This window comes from Drosophila willistoni (genome assembly GCF_018902025.1).
Source record: "Drosophila willistoni isolate 14030-0811.24 chromosome XL unlocalized genomic scaffold, UCI_dwil_1.1 Seg141, whole genome shotgun sequence".
NCBI classification, from domain to species: domain Eukaryota; kingdom Metazoa; phylum Arthropoda; class Insecta; order Diptera; family Drosophilidae; genus Drosophila; species Drosophila willistoni.
The window spans coordinates 4,034,746-4,058,730 of record NW_025814052.1 but is presented as its reverse complement, the minus strand read 5'-3'; the positions used below and the strand labels follow the sequence as shown (position 1 = coordinate 4,058,730).

General features: G+C 34.8%; 1 protein-coding gene across 6 annotated transcripts in view; it reads left to right on the top strand.

Annotated features, from left to right (window-relative positions):
* The window catches only part of LOC6648831 (tyrosine-protein phosphatase 10D), a 42,302-nt gene that overhangs the window by 10,973 nt on the left and 7,344 nt on the right, over positions 1 to 23,985 (top strand). For 3 of the 6 annotated variants that reach the window (XM_023179558.2, XM_023179554.2, XM_023179553.2), the window contains exons 2-4: positions 21,186 to 21,435; positions 22,162 to 22,443; positions 22,637 to 22,684. In XM_023179558.2, coding sequence (XP_023035326.1) covers positions 21,186 to 21,435; positions 22,162 to 22,443; positions 22,637 to 22,684 — 580 coding nt within the window. The remainder of the gene's footprint in view (positions 1 to 21,185; positions 21,436 to 22,161; positions 22,444 to 22,636; positions 22,685 to 23,985) is intronic. The other 3 variants (XM_023179559.2, XM_023179556.2, XM_023179555.2) reach the window with 1 other exon arrangement.

Genomic DNA, 23,985 nt, shown 5'->3' with positions numbered 1-23,985 from the left:
CATCTCTTTTTCTCTTATCACCAAATTTGATCTTTTTCGAACTTTTAACTTCTGAATAAATGAATGAATAACAGGAAAATGCAAAACGAATTAATACATAAATTTGTTTTGAAGTATTCTTTAAAAATATTCTAAATTCAGGTTCTAAATTCAAACAAACTAATATACTTAAACGGTTCAAATTTAAAGGAATGAATACCAAATTTATTTGTCAATAGTTAATGACAAATGAAATGGGTATAAACCTTCATCGATATGTTTAGTCTATATATTCAGAATTTAGTAGCTCTTCACGGCTCAGCTCTTAAAAGCTATTAGGAAGTGATAAGGTCGAAATACTTTCAACTTTCTGTTATAAACATTTCGACAATCTAAATATACCCGTTTTGCACCTTCTGGGATGCAAGGTATAAAAAGAAACTCGTATATGTACATATATTTTGGAAGAGAAACAAAGCTCACTTAACTCCAAAGTCTAGAGCAATCCTAGAGTAGAGTCTTATGAGAGACAACGCCCCTTTATCATTCTTTCTCACTCGTTTTCATACAGTCTGTCCCACTCTTTCTCTCGACATTGCACTTGTCGCCGCACTGAATTCTCTATGTTTGTGTGTGAGCAGAGAGTCTGAGTCTGTGTCTGTGGTTTATTTATGCCGTCGTCTGCCTTATTTCCGCTTTTTAAATGCTTCTCTGCCACCTCATCTCACTTCACCTAACCGTTTGTCGCCAGTCTGTCCTTCAACTCAACTGTCGTCCCCTCTGAAAACAAAAAAAAAACACCAGCAAATTTATTATCACTCACAATTTTGCAGCAGTCCGCAGTGAAACGAAAATTTCATGTGGTCGGACGGTCGGTGGGTCGGTTGGTCAGGTGTTTCTGCGCCATGAGTGGTCAAATAAATAATCAACTAACCATAGGGAGACCCTCACACACACACACACACACACACACACACACGGACAAACCCTAATCCCAAAGCCATGAGGATCAATTTAGCTGCAACGGATTGAGTGATTAATTGAATGCGGTTAAATGGAGAAGCTACTGTAAGGTCAATGTCAAGGGGTTGGTTGACCATATGCAAATGAACTTCTAATTAGTGAAGTTGCCTGCAGGCTAATCAAGTTAGAAATTCATATCAGTTGCATTTAATTGTTAACAAATTGTTAACCAACCCCCAACCACGCACCCACCCACTCACACCACCATCAAACATTAACCATCAACGTAAAAAAACTAAAAGAAAAATGATTAATTGCATTTATGGTGGGTTCTGCATGGTGAAGGAAAAGGCGATGTTAAAAGGGAAAATTTGTATAGACTTTCTTTCCAAGAGAAAGAGAGAGAGAGATTTTCGTTTTTGGGGTGGTTTTATTTTTACTTTTTTCGGGCTTTTACTTTGCTCTTGATAAATTAAATTGAATTCCATGAGCGCCGGCAGTGATGAAATCCGTTTAAACACAACTTTATATAACCTTCCTCCCCCTGTATTTTGGCTTTCATAGTGCAGGTCTCCAGCTCATCTCCGCCCTACGTCTACGTTAGACGCCACCAACGGCGACGCGTCATCCCCCGCTGCCCCATCATCATAATCATTACTATGAATGTTTGTTGTTGTTGTTGTTGTTGTTGTTGCTATGGTAGAACTCCTTCCCCAACCAGATTTCCGGGCTTTTGAGGAGGATTTCATTTTCTTAGATTGCTTTAATCTCTTTGGTTTTTTCTGAGAATTATTTCTCTTGGCTAAAACCGAGACGACTCGTTGTATACGAAAAAATTCTCGAATTGCGATCCAAAATCTATATATTCCGATATAGTGTGCCTTATTATCACAGATTCTTGTCGACTTGATGATGAGCATGGCTTGAAATGTTTTGTTTGGGGTCACGTAGAGGCAATCAGATTTTCCAGTCCTTTTACCCACAAGACAACACCATTTCCGCATACCCCTGCTGAGTCAAGTCGAGTCGAGTCGAGTGGAGACGAGACGAGCCGTGTTGATGATTGTTGATTTTATCATGTGCTTTGACAGCTGTCCGTTTTGCTTTTGTTGTTGTTTTTGTATGTGTATGCGAAGTTGCATTGGTTTTTATATCAGGGCATACATTGTACATTGATTAATCATTTTGTATGTGCAGAAACAACTAACAAAGTTTAGTTCTTAACTCAATTATTAGCAACCAACTACAGAATGAAAAGACAAAAGAGAGAAATAGAGAGAGTTGAGAATTTTTCATTTCCTGTAATTTCCTCTTAACGCTGACTACCTGCCCGCCCAGGTGTCGCTTTATTATGCCCATTAATGCCCATTGTGTGCAATGGAAAATTGCATTTCCATTACATCTTTCCCCTCCGTTAGCCCCAACGCCCTCGACTGTCAACATTTCCGCTACAGACAAATGAGTATAGAACAACGGAACAGAAAGAGGAGAAAGTACACAGGATATATCTATGTATATATGTACGAAAGTACACAGGATATATCTATGTATATATGTACATGTACATATGTACATGTGTAAAGGAATTTTACTGGAGTCATGGGAGTTGGAGCAGGGCAAAGAGACATAGAGAGAGAGACAACGAGAGAGAGCGGAAGTGCTAATATCGATCGATAATTGAACGATGCTGTAACTCCTTACTTACTTAACCTATGACCAACCCACTGTCTAGTCTAGTTGATGTCACTAAAAGTCACATTAACTGACTCCTCTTGTACAGTTTGTCCGTCATTTACTCTTTGCCGTATGTCAAAGCTAATTTTCCATGCCATTACATGCAGTTTTCATTGCCAGCATGTTATCCTTTGGACGGTGTCCTTTTACATCGTTGTTCCGTTTTAATTACATCAGTGTCGCTTGATTTAACCACTGCGGCTGATGGATAGAAAGAAAGCAAGTGGACACAGTGGAAAGCGAACAAAACAACAACAACAACAAATTTAATGTACAAGCTAGATGAATCAAGTGTAAAATGCTAAATTAAAGTATCTTTTAGGTCAACAATAACAAAAGAAACTAAAACTTAAGCTTGAAAAGTCAAATTTTAGATCAGATAAAAGTGTGAGGGAGTAAAACAACTAAAGAGAAAATGAATGAATGACTGGGAGAATTGATTAGGCGGAAAATATGAGTCTCAAAGAAAATTTAACACAAAAATAGGTAAAAGTAAAGACAAAAAAAAGAACACACACACACACACACACACACACACACACACACACAAAATACAAGAGAAATGACCATATATAAAGGAAATATAGTTAAAATTTATGTGTATATCAAATAGATTTAGAATACCGCAAAAAGTGGAATTAATTTTTGTCCGAAAATCAATATGCAAAGCAAAGGATTCAAGCCGTTTTCATTGCCTTTTGCCTTGTCACATTCAGTTTTTGGCTAAAACGAAATGCCAAATGGTGGCTAAAACTAACGGAAGCTGAGCAATAACAACAAAAGCAGCAACAAGCGAATCTAAAGCTGAATAATACCAGGACACAAAAGAGAAAAAAGAAAAAATAGAGAGAGGGAGAGAGCAAGTGCGAGAGCGAGAGAGAAAAAGCAGCCAGACATATACATATGTATGATATATATATATATATATATATATAAGTATATATTTTTCTGGCTGGTTGCAGACGACAAAGGAAGCGGCAAAGTAAAACCCAAAAGCAAAATGAGAAACCAACAAACCAGGCAACAACAAAATAACGGAAAATCAATATATTTCGGCAGATACACACACACACAGACACCCACGCAAACACACATATACACACCTACACAGACGCAGGCAGCAGGCAGAAGGACTTCCTTTTAGCCAACTGCCGGCTGAACTTTCGGTTACGTTATGTATACGCAATGTGTGGCAGACTAAACAAAAGCAAAAGAGAGACAAAGACAAAGAGAGTGCAAGAACGAGTGCGAGCAAGCCAGCGAGAGTGAGAGAGAGGGGTTGAGAGAGAATGTGCGCAAGAATATGGCCATCGGCAACATTATGTTGCCGGAATTTTGAATTTAAATGGTTATTGTTGATGTTGTTGCTGTTGCTCATTGTGCAGGCAAAGAAAACACAAATTTCGTTTGTTTTGTTTCTGTAAAGTGTGGAATTTGATGGTTTTTTTTTGGGATGATTTTTTACCGTTGAAGTTTAAATTCTGACCCACTTGGCAATTGCTTTTCCCTTCCCAACAAAAATCACTTTGATTTTCCTTTAGCCACGAGCTTAGTTTTATAAACATTTCATGTCATTCCCTTATCGCTAGTATGCACATTTTGTGTGTTCACTGTAAAGTTTCTTCCTCTGTAGATATTTTCTCTCCTTTGATTTCATTCTGTTTTTCCATACCATTGTGTTGTTAGGCATGGATGGGCAAAGGGCGCAAATAGAAAAGATGAGAATTTGACAAGAATTTTGCCAGCTACTGCAAGAAAGTTTACTTTGCTGGCTTTTCAAACACATATACACACGATGATGATGATGATAATGATGATGAAGATGATGTGTGGGTGTCTTGTGTGTGTGTGTGTGTGTGTGTAGTTGTACTTTAATAATTTCATATTAAATATGTATATGAAAAACACACTCAATATGCTTTCATAGAGAAAGTTTTTGCTCACTCTGAGATTTCCTGCATAGATTATTAGGCTCAGACTTTTGCCCAGAGATAATGCACACAAATCGGAAGATGGGTAAAAAGGGAAAGACATATTTAATTCAATTTGTTGCTCTTACAAATCTACGTACATATATCCTTAAGTATGTATGTGTTTATATCTGTGTGTTTCTGTTAATTAAGTAATTGAAAGGCATTAAAGAGTCTAAATAGAATATATGTACATATGTAGTAAATAAACTGTAGATTTTTATTCAGATAAGTATTTTATATATAAATGATTTTTAAAATTGCCAATTATTTTGGCCATAAATTTTAACATTTATTGAAAAAATCTTAAATCTAAAGCTTTTTAACTTTAAAAAATTTATTTATAAATACCGGAGAGGGATAATCAAAATAATTATTTATTATTAATTTTATTATTCAAACTTTTTATGACAATTTCATATCAAATAAAAACATCTGCCCATCATTTTTCTCTCAGAAGGAAATTTGAAATAATAAAATAAAATGTATTTTTCGAAAAAAGTTTTAGTTTGCCTTTAATTCATTTTAAAATCTCTTAAGCTTTAATGATTATAAGACGTCTTAGAAATTTTATTTTTATCTCAGTTTAACTTTATAATTTGCTATTGAAATTGAAAAAGAAAAATTACAAAATATTTACCCTTTTTTATGCTTTTGTCTTTGTCACGACTTCTGAATGTATGAAATTTCCATAATGTTTTGATGTGCATCCATACGTAAATTTTTCTTGGTATTCTGTTTTCTTGAAACAATCGAAGTTTGTTTTTTTTGTTTTTATTTTGTTCTCTTTAATATAATTTGCATTTGTGCAAATTGCTTGAAGGGGGAACAGAAAATAAAATGAAAAAAAAAAAGAAATCCGGTGCTGACAGCAAAGGGTGTCCTTGAAAGGATACATACACATAAACATATAATTATGTATGTATGTGTAGGTAGATACGAATGTACATATATACTTACTTAGGTGGAAGAATGGCCGGATGGGCGGCTAGGTACAGGTGGCATATAGCCAACAGCAATTTTTGTTTTGCCTGTTTTGTATTTTACTTTTCGTTTCACTGTTTTATCTGTCTTTCCTAAGAAAGAATTTCCAAGAAATACTGCTAATGTAAAAGGCGCGGGTCTTGGGAGATAAATCGCACATATAGTTTAGCCATTTTAATTGCATTTTCAAGGGGGGTGGCGGGGGGATGCAAAAAGTTACCGTCTTAATCTTTCTTAGCAGTTGCTGCAAATGCAAATGACGCAGTTGACTAAGTCTACTTACTGGGGCCAACACAGACAAACTTCTTCTCGATGGAAGTGCCTGAATGCGGATGCTTGGCCTAATCCTGCAGGATGCCATTGCTACAGCAAAATGAGCGCAATAAAATGTTAATTAATTTGAATTTCAAAGCAAGCAATATGAATTACAAAAGCCCCATTCAAGAGCCAACATTCAAGACGCTCCCATGGATACCCTGAATGCAAAAAAAACAACTCATCTTTCTCTGTTTTTTTCCGTCTCCTTCTCTTTTGTTTCTCTATTTCCCACTACTACTTACTGTCGAATAGGAAATGCTTGGCTCTTTGCCTTTAAGACAATGGAGGGAGAGACACACAAAATACTTGCATCATTCATGAAAATGTGGCAACTAACAACGACAACGAACTCTCTTGGTCTTGTGATTATCAATGGTGTGAGGGTAGACGTAACTGGGAATAGCTAAAGCTAGCCACGCCCATTTTTCAGATGTCTGACATCACATAAAAACACAAAAAGAAAAAAAAAACTTGTCTCTGAAAGGCAATTGATAGCATTTTAGTCACCATACCCAAAAAATACAGTAAAAACTCATCGATAAATCTTTGTACAGTTTGCACTCCCCATCCAAATCCAATCTATAGTAGCACAGTCTTGGCCAGAGACTATTGTACCTTACTGTATAGAAGACTATAAACAGGGCCAGATTGGGAAAAAAAGAAGCCCAAGAGGCTTTGGATTAAGTTTGCAAAAGAAATATGAAATCTGATCTGAAATTCGGCCTTTGTCACCCCATTTGCCCTTCCCTGAATACTACTTTAACATATATCTACTGTACTTAATACTCTCTGGATAGGACAGATTTTTTCGTTCACCATTTCGTAAAGTTGGTGAAATTCCCTATTTGTGTGAAATATGTTCTATTCGTATAGATTTCGACTTTTTTGAAGTTGATTAAAACATACTAATTTATTTTTTGCTTTGCCTTTCTTTTTTCGCTTCATGTTGTTTGATTTCCCAACTACTTTTAGCGTTGAAGATATGGTAATTCCATTACAACTCTGGATTCTTTAGCAAAGTCTCCTTTTGTGTAAAAATCATATAAATTAGTAAGATTTATTGACCTCAAGCCGACTAAAACCTAGTTTTGATTATTTTCTATTTTCTTAATTAAACTGTTTCAAACTTTGTGGCATAAATAAATTGTCTTGGCATTCCAAAAAAATCTAGTACAAGTTTTGGGTAATTGTAGAATCTTCAGTTCAGTGTAATATTAAGTTAAGTTATCTGCTATGATGATAAATCTCCATAGATTTGCCATTGCTGAGAGCATATATATGTTATTTTTCGAGTTACACAGATAACTTTAATTGATGAATTCTGTTTCTTAGGTGAAACTTTAACCACTTTTTTTTGCACCTTTAGGGGAGGAGGGCTTTATGTGAAAGTGTGAAAAATTGTATCTATTCAAAAGCGATGAGATTTTCAAAACCATAGAATGAAGAGAAAAATGTGGGTGGATGGGTTGGTTGGTTAGTTAGTTGGTTGGCTGGTAGGCAGGAGCAAACATCGTTTGGTTCAACAAACTTCAATTAATGGTGCACGGCAAATGCCTATGTTGTTGCTGTTGTTGTTGTTGCTGATGTCGTTTGTTTGCTTGTTTGTTTGTATGGCAAACTAAAAAACTTGCGACACTTTCAAGTGTTGACGATGATGATGACGATGGTAGCAGCAGCCAACGCTAACGCCGACGCCGTCGCCGACGCCTTTATAACGAGCAGGAGTTTTTTTTTTTCCCCTCCCATTTTCCATTCACGAAAAACCCTAAACTATAAACGCAACTGAAAATGAAATGGCTCCAGGGGGAGTGCGGGGAGACTATGTATACTTTATTCAACCCACTCCCACTAGTACTCCAACTTTTGTATGCAGAGTTTTTTTCTCGCTTCCGTGCCTGTTATTTTATTTATAGGTAAAAGCACTCGACTTTTTAGTTTAGTTTTAGTTTCAATATTGTGTGTGAGTGTGTGCGAGTGTGCTCTTAGGTGTGTCGACTGGTGGGCTGCTCTTTTGTTCATCTTTTCTCTTTTTTGTGTGTCGAAATTATCTTCAATTTCACTTAGAGTTTTTGTGTAGCCTACTTTTTGGGGCATCCTTATCATTTTGGCTTTAATATTAAGCATTTCTCTGGATTTTGTTTAAATCCTTTAATTAAAGACCTATGAAGAAAGAAAAAAACACAGAGAAGACGAATCAATAATAGGAAATCCGCTTAAAGTTGAGTTGCCATCTACCACCTCTCTCTCCGTACTGTTGTCCGCTTTGCAGCAGCAGCAGCAGCAGCTGTAAAGGATTAACTTTTGCTTGAATTGCGCCTCATTTCAACTGTCAACATTGCCAATGAAAAGAAAACGTCGACTGTCAAAAGGGGAGCTATGTGGAATTGGGGGAAACGAGCGGGAGAGGGAGGGTCTATATGAAGTAGCTCTAGCTGGGTCACATATCACGACGACCCAAAAAGAACTAGAGAAAGAAAAAGTCTACAGAATTCTCTATATATGTTTGCCAACTACAAAAATATTCAACAGAGCATCAAAGAGAGTATATATCTAGATGTTTGAACTGTACAAACATATAAGTATATAACTAGTAGATTCTAGACTAAAGTATATACATATGTCTATGTAATATATGTACATAATGGAAAAATGAGTAAATGGACTAAACTCACTCATGACTTGGTAGTTGAATTTGGGTTACCTACGGTATCTCCAAGTCGTTGCCGACTTGTCGCGTAGTCGAGTTTTTAATTACAAAAGTTGACATACATTTTTTGGCGAAGCCATTAAAAACTTGCGCTTTGCTGGCATTTTTTCCTCTCGCCATCATCTCCCACATCCCATTTCCGCCAAAGTCTCCGTTTTCAGTTCAATTAAGAGAGTATACACACAGCGTAAACATTATTTATATATGTATATATTTTATTTAACACTCTCTACCCATTGGTTGGCAGAGTATATACAGGATGATTTCCTCCATCAAATAATCACTTTGCTAGGTATCGCAAAAGTCGATTCAATAATCCCACAAAGGATTAAGATAAATAGATGCGCTTCCATGTGAAAGAATGATGAATGCATTGCATATTTGGGCTAAGATGTGTTTAACCCGCCCCATCGCACACACACACACGCACACACAGATGAGTTGCATAATCATCGAGTCTCAAAAGAAAGCCAAAATGTCAAAGGCCAAAACATTGGCAATTAAGGTTAATGCCAATTCATTTGGAATAACAACAAAGATACGACGACTATATAAATGTATTATCAAATCCAAAACAACCAAAAGATAAGGTGAGAGGAGAGAAGAGGAGAGTCTATCAAAACTGGTTTAACCCACACAAATCACATGAGCCAAGCAAATCAATATAAAATATATATACATATATCCAGTTTCGCTGATTGATCCACAAAAAGCACAATAAATTCGCTTCTGGCATAAAAAAAAACTAGTCAATCTTTAAGAGTTATCTAAAAATTTGAATGGTTTTACCTAACTCTATGTATATATTAACTTTGACAATCTCTATGATGTTTATTGCTGCGACTCAAATATTAATAGGTCGCAAAAATAAATTAATATATCAACTCTGTATAGCCAAAACAAAGTAAAAACAAAAAATTTTCTATATACTTATATATAGATTAAATTGTTAACATTGTTTTCAACAGTTTAAACAATAGTTGAAAAACAATAAGGAGAGGGATATGAGTAAAAAAAAGACTAACAGACTAAATGTTTTGAAATCCAGTAATTTAACTTGTTATCGAACAGGTATCGAATTCGATTCTCGAACTCATTGAGCAAAGATATCAAAATGAAATTCTTAGAAAAAGAAAACCCTTAATAAAGGAAATCTGATCTATGTATTATCCTATATATTAAAAACTGAACAAACTTCGAGTTTTAATTTGTTTCGATGCTACAAATTGTTGACTAGAATGTGTGTAAATGCGTCCCAAAATCCTGTTTTCCTCGAGGAAGGAGTGGGGACTCCGGCAAAGTCCTTTGGCCACGCATCGTTGGCCAACAAATAACAACAAACAGGCAAGCAACAGAAACACAAAACACGCTCACACACACACACATAATGAGAAAAAGAGAGAGAGAAAATACTTTGTTGCAAATTATATTTATGATTTGCAAAGAGAAAAGAGGGCAAAGTGGGCCTTGTAGGGCGCGGAATTTCAAATTGCCTGCATCCATTCCCCATTATGTTGCCTCTCTCTTTACCTTTGCCCATCACACTCGCTCCTTCTCTGGTAATAATATTGATTTTTTTTTGTTGTTTTTGTTTTTGCTGTTACTGTTGTTATGCAAAATAAGTACACACATACATATACAATAGCACTTTAAGTAGCATCGTCTCTTTGCCCCTCCCACGCCCAGCATTATGTATAGACTTCCTCATACTCATATTTCGGTATCTCAACCTCAAGTGGAGAAAAGGAGAAAACGTGAGAAGGTATGGGAGATACTCTCTTTATGCTGGGAGTAGGTTTAGTTAATTTATGAAATTTGAATTTAACTTTAGCTTGGCAAGTCCAATTACTCCACCAAACACCCAAGCTCGCTCAATTGCATTACAGGAGTCTATCTAATATACTCTGCTAAATCATCTATTCAATTCTTTAAAAAATGATTTGATATTTGGACAATTTCTCTATTTAAATTATGGCCACAAAGCAGGCCACAAAAATGCATTTTCAAGTGGAGTGACAACGTGAAACTCTCATAGAGACATTATGACAAATGGCAGACGAGTTATAGATAGAGAGAAGAAACACAATTGCCAATATTTCCCATGACTTTTCTCCATATTCACTGTGAACGCTGATTGAAAGTGGAGGTGGAACTGCAATTGGAACTCTCAAACTAGAGAAGGTGACAGAAAGTAGAGGCAGAAAGAAAAAGTCGTAAATTGACACTTACGAGACAAACATATCTCTGTCACTTTCCATTGGGGGCAATCGACCGTTATATACTATTTTTTGTATGCATTTTTAACTCTATTTGACGGCTAAATCAATCTTTGCCACTGCAACACAATATAAAGCATATTTAACTCCCTCTCACCATCCATTCTATCTTCCTACACTTTCTCATTTGTGAGTGCAAAACTTTTTGCCCACACAGAGACATGACGTAAAAAGTTTTCCTATCTTTACCCTATTACCGAACCGCCATATGATCGTTAAGTGTATTGTCGTGTTTATTCTTTGCGTGGTAAAACGAAAAGATGTCAGCGTCTGCCAAAAAATTTTGTTGCACATGTGATAAAACTACATAGTATGTGGCACATACCTAGGAGGCCACTTAGCTGGCAACCTTCACTTGCTTCTTACTCAACTTCCTCTTGAGGTTGCAAACTAATGGCATTATGCACTTCAGAGTCATGGGTTATAGCGCCAAACAGATCAGACAAGTAGCGATTGATTTTGCCTCCAGAAGTCCTTCAAAATCGGAATTGTATGAAGATGACGAGAAGGAACTGCAACATGTATAGGTCAACAGTGGCTGAATATCCCTCCTCAACCTCAATGTGTTTGAACGATTGACTCGTTTAAAGATCTTTAAGCATCTTATATTACTCTACCAATGCCATTTTTAGATGTTTCTTTCTCTCTCTCTCTATTTCTCTCTCTCTGTCTCTTTCAAATGATGAAATAAGGGGACTTATAGTTACTTGTTTGAGTGCCGGAGACGGGAGCCAATTTCAATTTAAGCTTCCTGTTGTCATTTGTTATATGTCTTTTAAGTAATTGTTGTTGCTGCTGCTTTCTTATATGTGCGTGTAATGATTTTCATGATGTTAATCACGACGATCACGATGATGATAATAATGTTGATAAACTGATAACTAGCCCCCCCTGTTATGACAACAACAATTCTAGTCACGCATACAACTAAAGCCGCTCAGGTCGAGAGAGAAGAGAGGAAGAGGGAGAGTAAGAAAAGGTGGGAAGAGAAGTCACCGCTCAACTGCACTAAGCTAAGCTCAGCCTAAGCTCAGAGCGAAATATAAAATCAACTTGGGAATGCCTAAAACAATGGAAAACAGAAATCAAAGTACAGACATAAAGTTGAAATAAACATCATAGACTTGGAAAATATCCTATGAGAAAAATCGGAAAATACTTAAGGTATCTAATACAATAATCACAGTTAAACATTTAATTATTAATAAAGAATCTGTCAAAATAACCTGACAGTTGGCATTTTAATTAAGATTTGTCGTTTATACCCATTATATATGAAAAGTACAGGGTATGGAAAGCAAGAAATCGAAAAACGACAACGCGCAATGCATGCCAAAGACCAAACAACATACACAAAGACACAAATGAAAACAAAAACAAAACAAAAAACCAAACAGCAATAACATGAAATGAACATAAATTAATGGCACACAATGCACATTGGGACAAGAATTTCGAAAGAAAAAACTAAGTAAATAAATTAATAAGAGGCATATAATTAAATAATTCCACTAGAAACCGTTCTATCGAATTAGTATTCAATAGACTCTTTAGCAATAGTCGATCCTCAAGTAAGATTAATTGAAATATTCATTAAACATGATTAAATACTATGTTAAAGATATAGCCAAAATTAGTTTTAACTGGATACAATGACAATTATAGGGTTGAAAAAATGTGCGAAATTTGCTTATCAAAAACTAAAATTGTTATTTGATAACGTAAAACAATTTCTCTTAGAATCAAGAGAAGACTTACATTTATTCGTTACTGTTTATAGTTGCTTTTAATTCCAATGTCATACCACTACTAAAACCACTTGAGAATTATGACAAATAATTAAGTTCAGAGTTGTAAGACATGTTCTTCTTCTTTCGATTCATACAATTGTAATTCCTAACTGGTTCTGACTGGTGTTGACGTAAATGTTTTACTTTGTAAAAATCTTTCTCCCCATTGAAAATATAATTTGTTGGCTTATGGAAACTTGTCTTTCAAATTGCTTGTACCACTGTACTGTTGTGGCATTTGAGACTATGAGTGAGCAAATGGGGAATGGGTGCCCAGCTCGCTCCAAGCTCAAGCAGACACGCAATGCACAACACAAAGCACATGACCAAGGGACCAACAGACCAACAGACAGATACAAGACAGACAGACGAAGGAGAAGGTCTCCACCACACTTACTCACTCACTCACTCACTCACTCCCTCACTCACTGACTAACTTAGTCACTTATTTATTACTGTTGTTGTTGTTGTTGTTGTTATTCGCTTCGTCATGCAGCTATTGCCGCGCCAACCGCCAACTTTTCACACTTCAACACAGTCAACACTAGCAACAATAACCACTGCAATTGCAATTGCAACTTTTGTCTCTCTGACTGTCTGACTGTCTATCCGCATGTATGTCCGTTGACTGTCAGGCCCAAGCACTTTATGCTAATTGCACATTTGCCTTTTGGTCAGGTAATAGGAAACACACAACATTGTCCTAAAGCGACCTCCATAGAGTCACAGTCATAGTCACAGTCCAAGCAACTCAATGAATGGAAGGAGATAATGGTCAGGAGGAAGTCGTGAAAGAGCGAGAGAGAGAGAGAGACATGTGTGTCAGTGTAAATGGTCTTACACATGGAATACGTTTCCCTTTTGTGTAGTTTAATCCATTTTACAATTCCCTGGAAATCAGAGCTAATAAACAAAGTGAAAATGGTTCATTTTTAAACAGATAGTTCTAGAAAAACGATCAAAAAGAGGTGTTTAAGGTCAAGAAGTCATGGGATTGATGGGATGACAATTCCACAACTAAATTACATACATATATACATAAATATATGTATACTGTGACTTTAATATGTCGTGGAGGTAAAATAGGGAGAATAAAAACTATGTATGCATTTGTATATATATATTTCTACAGTTTTCTACCTTTCTTGTCCCCATTGTCTTGGTAACATTTGTATATCTTGGCCCATTTTTTTCTACTCTTGCAACAATAAGGGTATATGGAACTTAGTAAAGAAAACATCTGCAATAAAAGAAAGTATAAATATTCTTACTAAGCAGCAAATATCTTTAGATCAACAGCTATTTAACCTTTAGATAAAATCTTCTTAGATTAGACTAGATTCCAAATAATTATCTCCATTAAATATCTTATTCGATAGATAAGAAATTGTACTTTCTTTACGACCAAAAAGAACTTGAAGAATTTTTTTGTTTCTCTGTCCAATATTTCATTCTTTCAATTTCCATAAGACTCGAAAGTGTATAGAGAGTTCAGCATGTTTAAAATACAAATCGCCATTGTGGTTATGCTTATCTTAATGGTTGACTGGCTGACTGACTGGCGCTTTGTGGTCCAACTCCTTGGCATTGTCTTGTACTTGGTTTTATTCATAGAACGAGCCACCTGAGATGACGTTGAACTCGTCGCCATCCACCCCCCCCACGCCCCACCCACTTATCTACTGCCTGCCCCTTCGCAAGTTTTTCTGTCAAAATGTGAGCAAATAAACGTGTAGTCAGCATTATGATGGCAATGATGTTGCCTATGCATCCATTCATCCATCCATCCGACTGAGTATCTACCTACAGAACACACGGAATGACAAGGCAAGGCAAATTGGTGAAACGGGCGGGGTCATAACGTTCTCTTGAAATGACTGGACACGGACACGGACATAAACTTGGCATATGCTGCGCTTAATTATTTAAATGATTTTCGTTTTTTTGTTGTGCCATTGTTGTTGTTGTATATATTTACACAACTCTCTTAAATGTTTGCTTGTTTGCTCGTTTTTTTTTGGATTTGTTGTTGTTTGCTTTGCTGTTTGCTTTGACCGTTGTTTGTTGTCTGCAGCAGCAGCAAAAACAACAAAACAAACAACAACAAAAAAAATGAAATTAAAACGCACAAAAAACTTTAAGTTTACATTTCTTGCTCATGGCCAAAATGAAAATGGTAAATAATTGAACCAAACTCACAAGATAAGAGATGGCAAAATAATAAAAAAAAAAAACTTTAAAATCCAGAAAAAAGGGGAAAGGATACAAAAGAATAAAAAAATTGTAACTTTTGTGTTCTCCTCTCTCTCTCTCTCTCTCACAATAGTTATGTACTCTCCTATTTACAAGGATTTTAAACAAAATGCAAATCATGGTTAAACCAAAACAAAATAAAGAAAAAGATAAACTTATTTTTAATTTCGACTTTGAAATGCAAACTGAAAACAAAGAAGAAAAAATCGATAAATTTTATATTTTTGTGTCTTAACCCAAAAAAAAAAAAAAATATATGCAAATTTTTAATATTGTAAACATTATGGTTTTAGTTCTGAAGCTTATCCTAAATATTATTAGTCTTTCTGGTTGAGTATGAGTGTGTGTATGACACACCCGGCGTATACGTAATATGAGTATTGTTGCCTGTTTAAAGTGTACGATTTAAAAATCTAAGCTGATAGCAAGGGGTGTGGCTCTATTGCTGATTTACATCCATCTAGAGTAACCCAACCCAATTCTTTAAACAATTTTGTTAATTATTATTAATGCATAGAGTACTCGCATACGACCTTGTTTTTTTTTTTTTTTCGTTGAAATCCGAAGGTTAGCAAGTTTTTGTTGTTTTACGTTGATAATTGTTATTAACTTTTGGCAAAAGTCAAAGTTGCCAAGTCGTTTGCTTGGTTAACATTTATGGGTTTTTTTTTTTGTTTTGTTTTTGTTTTATGTCACTTTTGCGACAAAAACGTGTCGATTATCAACAATGCAGGGAAATTTCATGCATATACCATACATACATACATACATGTATGTGTACGTATGTATGTATGTATGTATGTATGTATTGGATATATGTACATATTTAATTCATACTTACAAATTGTAAACTGAGCTCTCAATGAAACTAAACCGCAGCGAATGTGTTGCATTGTGGGGCGAATATTTAATTGCATAATGTCTAACTGACTGATTGGCTGACTAACTGACTCACTGACCGACTAACTGACTCACTGCCATACTCTCTTGTCCACTTAAAAACCATCATAATCATCATCATCATCATCAATATATCGGACAAATGATTATTAACGCAGCAGCTAATAACTAACCTAACCATAGAGCATCATGTAATGGCCCCCCCTCATTTCGAACCACAAAAAAAAAGGAAAAAAAAAAACAAAAACAAAAAACCAAAACACAGAAATAAAGAAATATAAACCCAAAACGTTCAATTATGCAACAGACCAAAAAGTAAACTAGAGTTTGATGTGGAATTGGAATGGAGTGGAGTAGGGTGGAGTGGAGTCGAATGGAGTAAAATGACTCGAATAACACTCGTTTCGTTGCTCTCACTCTACTCGATTTCCCTCCAACTTCATCTTTTACACACTTCTTCTCTTCCTCTCACCTTCTCTCTTTCTCTTTCTCACTCTTTCGGTATAATAAAGCGAAAGTGCGGCGCCAAATTGCAATTGAAATTTTTTCCGTGGCGAAAACAAAAAACACAAAAAAAAAACCAAAAGTTGTTACAGAAAAACAAAAAAAAAGTGTTGTGAAAATAAAACAAAATGAATAATTGATTAAGAAAAGCAACAAAAAAAACAGCAAATAATGCCATAGTCTCACATGGACTTGCAAATACTCTTAAAAAAACACTCAGACATTATGAGATGTATTTCTTAAATATTCTTTAAAAAGATACAACAATTATGTTAAAATTATTAGACATTTAAATACTTTGTTTTGCATATCAAAACTATCTTTAGGATAGAGTATTAACATTAGTCAATTCGAGAAAAGCTGCAGGTGGAATTGAAAACAGGTTGCACAAATAAAATAAAATGTGGCAAGGAATGTGTCAGCTTAGCCACTAAAAAGTTGACACACACTCACTCGTCCATCAATGTCTCATTTGATGTAACCAACTTTTGTTTTATTTTCTCTATTAAATATCTTATAAGAGTTTGAAATACTTTCGATATAAAGAATTCTTAAATTTGGTGGTGACATACCTAAAGAATTTCCTCCATGTATATACATTTCTGCTCCATAAAAGAGCAGAGATTTATTATTTGTTTTGCTTGTGTGATTTATTTTTTAATTTTACGCGCAATTTCCTCAATGAAAAATCTTCATAAATAAATCAATATATCGCTGCAGTTATATTTATTTATTAAATTTTATATTGCGGTTCTTATGATTGAAGTGAACCACTCATCATCCTTTCCATTTGTTGTTGTTGTTGTTTTTTCATTAATCCATCCAACTATTTCAACAACTACTATTTATAATTCTTGTTAGTTGTGTTACCATTTCCACCCTGTTGACGCCATTTTTCTTTCAATTTTCTATCTTCACAAAGGGTATATTCATTTTTAAGTCAAACAACACAAAAGGCATTGCCAGATTAGCCATACCAAAATATACATAGGTAAATTAACAAAAAAATTAATTTAAAAAAATTTTGAAAATTCTTAAAAACTGTTAATCCTGCAAATCTGTAACTTTGACAAATTTCAACCGATTTTCAAAAGTGTCATCAGCTTTTGTTATTGTTTTCAAATTCAAATTACACTAATAATAAAATTATTTTTTGACGCGCTTTAAAAACTGACAAAAGACAACAAATTATTCCAATAAACATTAACTTCATGAATATCCAATTTTGGTCAGTTTTTTGAGTATTTCTTAAATTCATGTCTTTATTTTCAAGTTGGAATAATGTCTTTCAATCTGCCAATATTGGCAAAAATCTTATTGCAAATTAATTTTTCCGAATTTCTAAGTGTTTAATATCATTTTTAATATGAAAGTTCTGACTTAATTGATATATAACTATTTAAAATCGGTTAGAAATTAACAAAAATACAGTCTGGCAAAAAAAAAAAACGCTTTTTTTTAGTCAAAATATTTGTTCAATAATTCTTAAATAATAAACTAATATCTTTGCGAATCATTTTTGTCCGAATCTTATGATCTGATGTTCTAACTTTAACATTAAAAAATTGATATTCTTATATCTAAGTTTTTGAATTGGTACTGGCATAAAGAAAAAACAATTCTTTGAAACTCTTTTGACATCAAAAAATAAATGAAAATCTCTTTAAATTGCCACTTTATTTTATAAGAGTTATTTATGAGCTCATTTTTGGAATCATTTGCAAGTATAATATGTAGGGGAGAGGGCCCAGTTGTGACTCAGGCCCAGTTGTGACATTCTCAAATATTTTTGAAATGCGGTATTGAATGACAGTTTGAGCCCTGTAAATCATGTTTGTTAGACGTTCTGCAGTTTTTGGACAGACCCCAACGTTAATAATCGTATTGTATATACGCGTACCAAACATCGTTTTGAAAATCGTGCGAAAAAGTTGTTTTCCATTTTTTTCAAAGTACCAAAATTTTGTGAAATCAACAGTGAAAAGGTGAGTGCAATGCATCAAAGTATTGTATTTGCCGTATATTTTGTGATTCTATAAAAATTTATGTGATTATGTAGTGTATATAAAAAATATAGATATAAACTTTAAACTATAAAAAGGCCCGGTTATGACTTAGCTGGGGTGCCCAGTTATGTCCCATTTTTTTTTGCACTCGGATTATGTAAAATTGTCAAATTCCAACATTTTTGTTGTTGTTTAACAACAAGGAAAGGAAATTTACATATTGAGACCAGTTTGTCCAAGAATATTCTGGAAGATCTCCATCGGGAATGTTCATTCGAAGTGCGCTAATATGCAAGCAAGTTATTTCACTTGCAAAAACTGCGAAAGTCACATGGACGACGAGGGCTTAAAATCGTTCTCATTTATGGCCATTTTCTTTTGGGTTTTCATTGTTTTTGGCTTTGAAGCCCTTCATAATAAGTAAACCATTAAATCACAACAATTCGTGTGACATTCCTTTCATATTTTCTTATTTTCAGTGAATTTCTTAAGTTGAGTCATAACTGGGCCACTTTTTTTTAAAGTTAAAAAAAGTTATCCAAATTAAATCTGTTTCAAAATTTTTTGAGTAACTCAAATAAACATACATTCTTTGGAAAAAAGTTGCGTTTGGTTAATATTTAAATGTTAAATTTCTTAATTTTTCATTTTCCCGAACTGAAGAAAAAATTTCGAGGTTTTTCAAAACCCGGGTCATAACTGGGCCCTCTCCCCTAACTACATACATATAAACTAATTTGCACTAAAAGAAAAATGCCAAAAGATATGCAAACTTCAATACATAAAACAAGAAACTTATTTTGGCCAAGTAGAAGTTTAGATACCCTTTTAATAACATCTAGATGCTAGATCGTTCACCTGCGAAACGTTTTCTTGCCTTGTTATAGTGATCCGATCCAGAAATAGAGCAAGTTATAACACAATAGTTCATCAAACTAAGGAAAAACTGATGGACAAAGGGAAATGGGCACATCGACTCTCGTTCTCATTCTGAACAAGAATATATACATACATACATATATACCTTATGACATCGAAAATGATTCCTTTTTCTTTATTACAAGAAGTGATAATACTCTCTGTAAGAGTAAAAACAAAATTGCAATGAAACTCTCTTGTTGGATTTCCCATTTTGTGTGTGAAATATATATATAGAAACATATACATACACATATATGTGTATGTGTGTGTATGTGTAATTTTGTGTGTGTGTATTTTTATGTGATTCTGCTGCTGCTGCTGCTGCTCCGTTGGCCTTTTATTTGTAACACTTTGAAAACTTTGATGGCTGTTGAGGAATTTTGCATTGCTGTGGGGGTCATTTCCTGCCATGCCCACAATCACGCCCATTTATCCGCCCAACTGTGGTTTATTTGATTAAAATTGTTGCCCACATAAGGCACGTACATATATAGGAACTTACATATATGCAAATAATTCAATTTTATAAATGAAACTGTTGTAGAGGTATGCATTTTTGGTCTGTCTGTGTGGTTGTTGTTTTTGCCTCTTATTGCACAAATTTATAGTCTTTGGGAAGATGAAAAGTTATGAGTGTATATCTCTTCATTTTGTGATAAATTGAACAAAGTTATTGATAAATATATGTATGTATTTATATATATATATGTACATTGCATATTTTAAGATACGGCCTACGTGACCAATGTGAAAATACTTTAACTGAAAGGCTTGTAAACAATAACAGATCAGATCAATTTTCAGTTGGAATATATATAGACACAATTTCGACCTTCTTTTTAAATTGGTTTTTATTTTTTGTAGGCTTTTCATTGTGGTATTTTAACTAACTAACAAGCTGATTTTATTGATTTTGAATCATTGCATAGATAATTAAAGGATAAATAATTACTTATGTTTAAGGTTAGACTGTCTTCTAAAGTTCGTAGATCAAGCAATAGAGGACGAAGAAAAAAGACATAGTCTTTGGTTTGAAAGAAGAACCAACTGATTGTGTCATAGGTTTAGATCGTTTGTTAACATTTTGCCTTTTCTGACAATTTAATTGAGAGAAAGCAATTAGTCCTATAGATAATAAAGTTTTTTATTTATTTGTCACGCAAAGTACTAACAATTCTCTAGTCATTCGTGTAATTATGTCCTGAAATAGTAATAGATATTTTAATGGCTATTGATATTATATAAATGAAATGAAATGAATTTCAATTGGTAAGTCTATAAAATGGTCGGGTTATTATCATTAAATAAAAGCAGAAAGGAAAAAATTAAAATAAAAAAAAAAAAAAACAAAAAAAAACAGAGGACAGACAACTAACCAGACAGTAACTGGCTCGGGCAAGTGAATGTTGTCTGGGCGGGGAGGGGGGGTGAGCTCTTTGCCAACTGTAATGCCTGCATTTCCGTACTTTATACATACATACGTATATACACTTTTTAATCCTTTAATGTGGCGCATGGGTCGTGGAGCATGGGGCATCTGTGGCAGCTGTGTCTCTTGTCTGCAATGCATTACGACATTGTAATTCACGCTCGTCCCTTTTACCTGCCTGTATCATTGTTTCCTTACTTGCTTACTTTTTTTGCATGCCAGTTGGCTGGCGAGCATTGTTTGCGGTGTTAATATTTGGCGTCTGGCACCCAACGGATAGACAACGAGTGGCATGCTCCAGGTGCAAGGACAACAAGCAGCACATTCAGCATCATTATTATTCTCATTGGCATTGGCCATTTGGCTGGCCATTTGATTGCCTTGTCGTCGCTTGATTAAAATCAATTTACAATTTTTTTTTTCTCTCTCTCTCTCTCTCTTTTATTTGCAGCATGCTCATTGCGCTGATCTAGCCATTAGTATACCCAATAATCCTGGACTGGATGATGGTGCATCATATCGTTTAGATTATAGTCCACCCTTTGGTTATCCGGAACCGAATACAACAATTGCCTCCCGGGATATCGGCGATGAGATACAATTCTCGCGTGCTTTGCCTGGCACCAAATACAATTTCTGGTTATATTATACAAATCTAACGCATCATGATTGGCTCACCTGGACGGTGACCATTACAACGGGTAAGTGAAAGAATTTGCTACTTAAATGGCTTCCGTTTCAGTTGCATTAATTGCCTCTGTTTTCGACTAATGTATCCCATTTCCGTCAAAAGGAGCAAAAACATTCTCCTAATGAGGCTTAAAACAAAAATCAATCAGCTAGGCTAGCCATATGTACATACATCGATAGATAGAGAGAGGAGAGACGAAGATATAAGGGTTGTTTGTTCGATTTTCTTGTTTTGGGTGTGGGTGTGATTTCAACAAACACCTAGAGAAAAAGTCAATTGGATGGAATGGTGAAATGGTCAGCCATTTGCCTATAAATTACCCAAGGGTCTCGTTTTCAATGACAATGACGCACCCAGCACTGGAGGGCAGTGTCGTTTTTGTAGTTAGCTAATGGGCTTAGGCATATCCTTACTCATCTCTCTAACTCCCTTTCTATCTCTGACTTTTCTGGAGTAAGAGCCAACTGTATGAGAAAGAGAAAAGAGTAGGCACTAGCCAGAATGAGATTTAAGACGAAAGAAAGAATTTAAGAAGTGGCTTCGTTTCATTAAATGTAGTTTTCATTACTAATTCTTGATTTATACTCTAATAAATCTGTCCTTTTAAATAGGAAGCTTTTCAATGGCAAATTAAAGAATATACAGATAAGAAAAATATTTTTATTTAATCAGTACAAGAAAATCGGATTAATGTCTATAATACTTCTATATATATTTCTATGTTTGATCTTTGCAGCACCTGATCCACCATCGAATCTGTCGGTACAAGTGAGAAGTGGTAAAAATGCCATAATACTCTGGTCACCGCCCACACAGGGCAGCTATACGGCATTCAAAATCAAGGTGCTCGGCTTATCGGAGGCATCTAGCAGCTATAATCGGACATTTCAGGTCAATGATAATACATTCCAGCATAGTGTTAAGGAATTGACACCGGGCGCTACGTATCAGGTGCAGGCCTATACCATATACGATGGCAAAGAATCTGTGGCCTATACGAGTCGGAATTTTACCACAAGTGAGTGAATTTTCTATAGTACATAATTATCAAAAAAAAAGGAAAACTTTATTAACATCCCCTTCCCCACATTCATAACGATAACTTATTTTCTTGGTGTTGGGTGTAAACTTAATAATATTCATTAAATTTTGTACTCATCACTCCTTCACTCCCGCTTTCCTCCACGTGACTAAAAACTAATCAATTAAAGGTCGAAGGACGCGGCATAAAGAGTTGCTGGATATTAAAATATTGAGAGGTAAATGTTGATCCATTTGTTTTTGGATTGCTGTTGCTGCATGAACAGATACATAGATATGTGTACATATATATTCCTCATCCATAACCCTGACCTAACCCCTTTCTTTTTGAAAGGGATCCAACCACACACTCATGGCCATGAGCCAAAAACTAAACTAAACAGAGAGAGAGATAGAGAGAGGGGCATAGAAACAGTTTTTAATTTCTACTAGCCAAAAATTGCAAGACCACAAACTACAACTACTTTGCATGCATGCACAACATGGCCACAACATCATCCCTTTTTGGAACAAATTTGCATACAAAAGACTAAACGAAACCGCATTTAGTTTGATTTTAGGGGCACTGTGGGGCACAGTGGTCTGTGGTCATGAAATTATACAAATGCCACACAAAGTAGCCAAACAGAATTTGGCATTTGTTTTTACTTTTGTACACAAAAACTGTTTAAAAGTCCTTTGTAGCTTGCTTGTCAAAACTCTGTTAGACAGCGGATCAAAGTTATAGCAAGTTAGTTAACACCAAAGTTAGCCAAGTTATCGAGAATTTAATGTCTAATGACCAAGTTATTAAGGATTATAAAGTGAACTAAACTTTTTGTAGCATACTTATTGGCTGCAATTTAGATTTTCAATGAGTTTTCAATGAAAGAGTTTTTCGATATTTCAAATAATATACAAATCAGTTTTTTCACTTTGAAATTTGCACTTTGAAATTGCAGAATGGCATTATATCTTCTTTTTGAAGGGTCTCAAAACCAAAAACTAACGTTTTCCTATTTATTTATGTCCTAATTATTACAAAAAACTTAACTATAAGTAACTAACTAAGTAATTATTATATAAACCTAACTAGAACTAACTAATTAACTAAGTTTAATTGGGTTTGGCCTGTTTTTGGTGAATGCTCCTAACAAAACGAGGAAATTTTGTGTAACTGATTGCAACTTTTTAATAAATATTTGTTGGTTCATTACAATGAGTCAAAAATAGTGCACAAAATTTTAGAAAGATTCGTCAATAACCATTCAGAGTTGGCTTAAATGCTAGATTTAATCAATCCATACGGTTTCGAATTATCCTTTTGAGGAAAAACGCATTTTAAGTGTGACGTAACGAGGATCCTGATATATTTCTATCCTTATTGAAACTAAGAAAGAAAAGACAAAAATAACACCTGCAGCAAGGCTTCTTCTTGACAGGACCTTTTGGTTTCTTTTAGCATTTTTCGGTCATATAATTTATAAGTCTTTCAATAAGGCTTTGATAATCTATTTGAATCCTAAAACTAGTTGTCCAT